Genomic DNA, 5,665 nt, shown 5'->3' with positions numbered 1-5,665 from the left:
GACTTATCACTCACATTGACCATTCAACACATGGCCAGTAAAGTCCAACATGTAGTAATTCAAATACTCCTTAAAATAAAATACTCATACTCCTAGCAGGACCCTTTTTTCTCCTTCTGATACTGAATGCACTTTTTACATTAACAAAATCACATCTCCACACTTGCTCTAAGTGAACACCAACAACACAATATATATCAGAGACAGAATAATTCTACAGAGCATCTGTTGAGGTGAGCAATAGCCTACTTTTAGGGCACAGTACAATATTTGCCAAATCACAGAAACTTCATCTATTGCCAGCCAAGGATCATTTCAATATGTTTTCCTCATAGAAGACCAGTGTGGTATTGGACAGATGGGTAGGCTAAGCATTTCATTAAAACAAATGTCTTTGATACATTTGTGAGTTTGTTGAAGGTGTTCATTTTCAGGGGTCCAAGTTACAATTTAAATTCAATGACATGAGAGAGAAATGAAAATGCTCTCATAAAACACAAGTCAATGCCTAGATGAGCATAAGATGTATTCAGTCAGATATCTCAGTTCTTTTCATGAAAATCGCAACACTTCTCTTCTCAAAGTGCATATGAAAATGAGTTTAATGGCAAAACTTAGTTACTATATTCCATATGCAAGGATGAAGAGTTTCCTTTACACTCAAACCTTCTGTATGTTGATCCCATGACTAATTTAACACAAAGAGCCCTATCTCGTTGAAACTTGGCCAACGTCCCTCGACACACCTTCTTGTGCCGTGTGAGGAGCATTGCATTCCAGAAACGACAGGGACAATGTTTACAAGAAAATGCTCTGTTGGCTAAATGGGAGCTTCTGTGAATGAGAGCTGAGAGGAACTTGCGAGACTGTTTTCCACATACTGGACATTTCAAACGATGTTGAAGGCCTCTCACTTTGGGACAATGTCTAGCTGCTATATGAACTTTAAGAGCTACCTGTTGAGAAAAGGTAGCACTGAGGCAAAGGGGACAGGACTTTCGTTTCAAAGGAACTTTGAGGGACCGAAGCCTGTTAAGCTTCAGTCCACCTGGAAGGCCCAGTTCATACACAGCACTTTCTCCACTTCCATGCCTGATTCTCACGAGCACAGCCATGCGCTTCTTAATTTTATGTTGCATCCTGTGAACTGCTCTCCTTTTTCTCTTAACAAGTTTTCTTCTCTCATTTCTCTGCCTTTCCCCAAGGGAGACCTCCACCTGTTCTCTCTCTACTTTTTGCGCCAGGGTCCATTTGTAGCCTATCTCCTCTCTCTCTTGCCGTCTTTTTTTTTTTTTCTTCCGTCTCCTCAACTCCTCTTGGCTTTGAAAAGTGTGGTGTTGTGTAGATTGAATCTCAGCTGAATGCTGCTGGGAATTGTGGTGTTGCTGATGTGGCTGCGATGGAGGCAACATGAGAGAATGCACAGGTATGTTTGGAGTAAGAGAATGCCCATGACCAGTCTGATAAATGGGTTCACCCTTTATCCCAGTGTGTTGTTGCTGATGGTTACAAAGAAGAGGCCCTGAGGAAGTTGATGGCAGAGAATGAGAATAAGAGGAGGCATTAGATGAAGAAGGGTGTGCAACATTGGTATCAGGTATAAAGAACAGAGGGGAGTAGCCAGCTTGTGTTGGGGGAGGAGCCTGCTGGCTATGAAGAACTCCATGTTGTTCGGCATGTGTGCCACTAGGTGGCGCAAGCTGAAGCAAAACATTTGTAGCAGCTTCACTTTCCGATATTGAACCACCAACACTGTTGTCTTCCCCTGTCCTCCTCTGAAGAACTGGCTGGCCAGTCCGTGTTAAGCCATGCTGTGAAAGACTGTGTCGTGTAAGGCTGTTAGAGTATGCAAAAGCCTTACCACAGACCTCACAAGAAAACAGCTTTTCTCCACCACCCTCGTGAACAGTTTGGTGATGTGCCGTCAAGTGAAAGTGATGGCGGAACGATTTCCAGCATATAGCACATGTGTACAGTCTAGGAGGTGGTTGAGTGGTTGAGGTCTGTGGTTTGACATCTTGAGTGTATGAATAGAATGAAGAAGAGCTGCTTTGACCCCCTTGAATCAAGCTGCCACCAGAGGATGGATAGCTGTTAAGGTTTTCCCCACCTGGCGTTGTTGGCACTTCTTCAATTTCTCCTTTCTGGTGTAGCTTGCCATGTCTTTTAAGGCTCTGAGCATATCCAAAGTCCTTTCCACATAGAACATTTGTAGTTCTTCTCTCCAGAATGCACTGTGTGGTGTTTGCTAAGATGAAATGCCTCTCTGAAGTACTTGCCACACACAGTACAATGGTGAGGCTTTTCTCCAGTGTGTACTCTGTCATGCCTCCGCAAGGTCTCTCTTCTTGCAAATCCTCGACCACAGACGCTGCACAAATACGGTCTAACATAACCAACAGGAACTCCTAGTCTGTGAGAGGACTGCCTCCTTTTAGGAGGCTCAGCACCAACCACCCCAGGTTCCTTCTTCTTGCGGGGCTTACGAGGGCGCTTGGGCTTTCCACCAGGTGCCTGCTGATTTGGTTGCTGGTTGAGGCCCACTGCACTTGAGTCAGTGGTTCCTCTATAGGACTTTTCCAGGCCAGATGTTAATAACGGACCACTAGGTGAGGCAAGAGGCCCTAGACCCAGACCTCCAAGCAATCCACCAATGATATCCCTTCGATCATCCCCTCTACCTCCACTATGGACAAGATCACCACTCATACAATTTGCAGCTGCAGCAGTAATAGCAGAAATGGCACTGTTGACAGAACTAGTGACATCATCTTCAGAATCCTCTAACAGGGATGAAAGTGGGAGATGTGGCTGTTGATGATGATGCTGGCTTTGGTTTTGTGGGTGTGGATGCAGAGTCGGAGCTAATGGTGCCTTCCTAAGTGCAGGCCCTGTCATGCTGCCACCACCACATGGGGTTGTTCCAGAATACAAGTTACTTTGAGAGCGCTGGTCCTTGTAGTCATCTCTGAAATCATCACTCCGGTAAGAACCTGCATAACAGACTAAACAGTAATAATGCTATGCACACAAATACCACACAGCCTATTAAAAATTGTGACTTGGGTTAACTAAAAATATACACTACACTAGACGTTACTCACCCGCTGCATTAGTTGCTATTCCATCTTGGGAGCCCCCAGCTTTAATGCTCTTGTTTTCTATATTACTTTCATGCTTAGCTCTTGGTGTACGGCCTGACTTGCCACAGGTGCCTGAGGCTGCATGGTTCAAAAGGGAAGTACTTTCCCGAAAACAGCGACCACAAGCTGGACAGCGGAATGGTTTCTCTTCATGTATTTTTTCATGGCGGGTGAGTGACTCACGACGATTGAAAGCACGACTACAAGTAGTGCAGGCATAGGGCCGTGCACCAGAATGGATGACACTATGTTGAAGTAAGTGCCCCTTTTTCTTAAAACCTTTTCCACACTCAGAACAATGAAAAGTCTTGTCAGGACTACCACACGAAGATGAGGCTGTTCCCTCTTGAGTAGAGTGGGGAATACTTGGATCAGAAGGATGCAGAACTGGGTTTAAAATGTTACTTCTCGTGCCACTTGTGCCAGCTGTGGTTAACTCATGACTACGTAGGTGCCTGCGCAGACTAGAGAGATGTGTGAAAGTTTTGCCACACTCACCACAATGATAAAGGGGTTCTTGTTCAGGCTGAGAATGAGGTGGCATGGAACCATGGCTGTCTGTTTTGGAGCCATTTGTCACCAAGACTGATGCTGATGTAGAAGAGGATGCAGAAGAAGATGATGAGACAACAGAAGTAGAGGATGATGAGGTTAGGTGAGAAGAAGGGTCTCTGCCCATACCTGACAAACTAACACCCCCACCTCCATCCAAGCCTGGTGTGTTCTCTTGGTTGAGTCCCCCTGAAGTACTACTGTTGGGGTTTGTAGAGCTGCTGCTATTGTTGTTGCTGCTTTCAGTCTTTCTCTGTGGCAGGTAGCCAGCCATGGCTTTCTTTCTCCTACCACCAGCACTATCCCCTTTACCCTCCTCTTTTGATAAAGACAGATGTAGAGGAAGTGGAAGTGGCAAACCAGCTTCCTGCTGCATTAGAGATGCTAGCTGGTTTGAGGAGAGTACTGGAATTCCTTGAAAGTCAAAACCTCCGAGCGAAGAAGGTTGCGATGAGGAGTGCAGTGGATGGTGTGGATATGGGTGAGGGTGAGACAAAGTGTGAGGTGGCAGTTGCTGCTGTTGTGATGGTGGCTGTTGAGGCTGTGATAGAGTAGTTGAGTGACCATGAGTGTGTGAAGAATGAAGAGCGGGGGGTGGCGCAAGGGCTGAACTTGTTTCTCCTGCAGCTTGGCCCAGACCAAGACCAAGATGGTTATGACTGCCTTGCTGAACTAAAAATTGTTCTAGACTGGAATTGGCTGGTACTCCGGAAAGAAAATACTGATTTGCGGCTAACATACAGCTAAACTGTAGATGTAGGCTTCGGGCGTCAGACTGAGATCCTGCTAACTGATGACTAAAGGTAGTTACTGCACTACTGCTGGAAGGGTTATTGGAAGTTGAAACAGAACTTGAAGGAGATGGGGAGGAAGATGATGGACCCGGGGAGGCCTGAGGTACTGACAGGCCAGGATGCAATGGGGGTGGTGGTGGTGGAACAGATGAAACCAGTCCTCCAATTGCCCCTCCAGTTCCTCCACTTCCACTACTGCTGGCAAAATGATCAAATCGCCCTACTCCTGAATGTAACTGCTCTTGTGCAAGGGTTGCCTCAGTAGGGTGAAATGAGCGCAAAAACTGGGGGTATCCACTCACATGACTTCCACCACCACTACTGCTTCCAGACATTTTGCTGGATTTCCTCAAACTTTGAGAGGATGAAGAGAGGGATTGCTGCGGCAGAGGTGGGGGAGGTGCACTCATTGCAAAAATTGATGCAGAATCTGTAAAGGCACTGCCTCTAGATGCTTGTAGCGGGCCTAAGCCAAGTCCAGACAAAACTGACCCAGATGTCTCACCTTGCTGCTGTTGCTGCTGCTGCTGTAACTGGTGTTGATGAAGCTGCACTTGCTGTTGGTGTTGAAGTTGTCGCTCTAATCCAAGACCTTTGAACTGATGGGACTGGTGTCCACTCAGCATCTCTATGATGTCCACATTGTATTTTCCAAACTGGAACATCTCCCAGTTACTGAAACATGGGTGCGCACTGGCAACACCTTCTGCTCTTTGAGCAGCAACAATATTTCTATGATGCTTTTCTACTGAGCTGTGGCCAGAAGCAGCAGAAGCATTTTCAAAAAGACTGCTACCTCACATTTTCCTTGTGCTTTTGGTGTTGTTTCATTTAAAGTGGGAACCCACATTCTCACTCTTCGGCCAAAGTAGTCGATGAGGACATTTTGTATTGATTGTAACATGAATTTGTAATTTCTGCAAACAGCTGGTTTTTCAATGGGATTTGTCACTTATGAGATAACAAAAGTCGACTCCCTTTTGGCTTCACATTCGATTCCATATAATCACAGTTATTTTAGTTCAAATTTGATATCAATATTTCAGTCTGAATGTTCCATAAGAGTGCAAAGACATATGGACTGGTAAAAGAATGCTACAGCTGCATCAGATGCAATACTGTTTTCACATTTTGGGAAGTGCACTAAAAGTGCTTAATGTTGTCAGAGTTCATTGA

General features: G+C 45.5%; 1 protein-coding gene across 1 annotated transcript; it reads right to left on the bottom strand.

Annotated features, from left to right (window-relative positions):
• Positions 1–451: 451 nt before the first annotated feature.
• On the bottom strand, positions 452–5,347 carry LOC122134111 (zinc finger protein 865-like). The gene is given in 3 exon segments (XM_042711594.1): positions 452–2,202; positions 2,204–2,993; positions 3,105–5,347. Coding segments are annotated over 3 exon segments (4,428 nt in total). The 5' UTR covers positions 5,155–5,347; the 3' UTR covers positions 452–614.
• Between the last annotated feature and the right edge of the window lie 318 nt (positions 5,348–5,665).

This window comes from Cyprinus carpio, chromosome A22, assembly GCF_018340385.1.
Source record: "Cyprinus carpio isolate SPL01 chromosome A22, ASM1834038v1, whole genome shotgun sequence".
NCBI lineage: Eukaryota > Metazoa > Chordata > Actinopteri > Cypriniformes > Cyprinidae > Cyprinus > Cyprinus carpio.
This window is presented reverse-complemented; position numbering and strand designations above follow the sequence as displayed.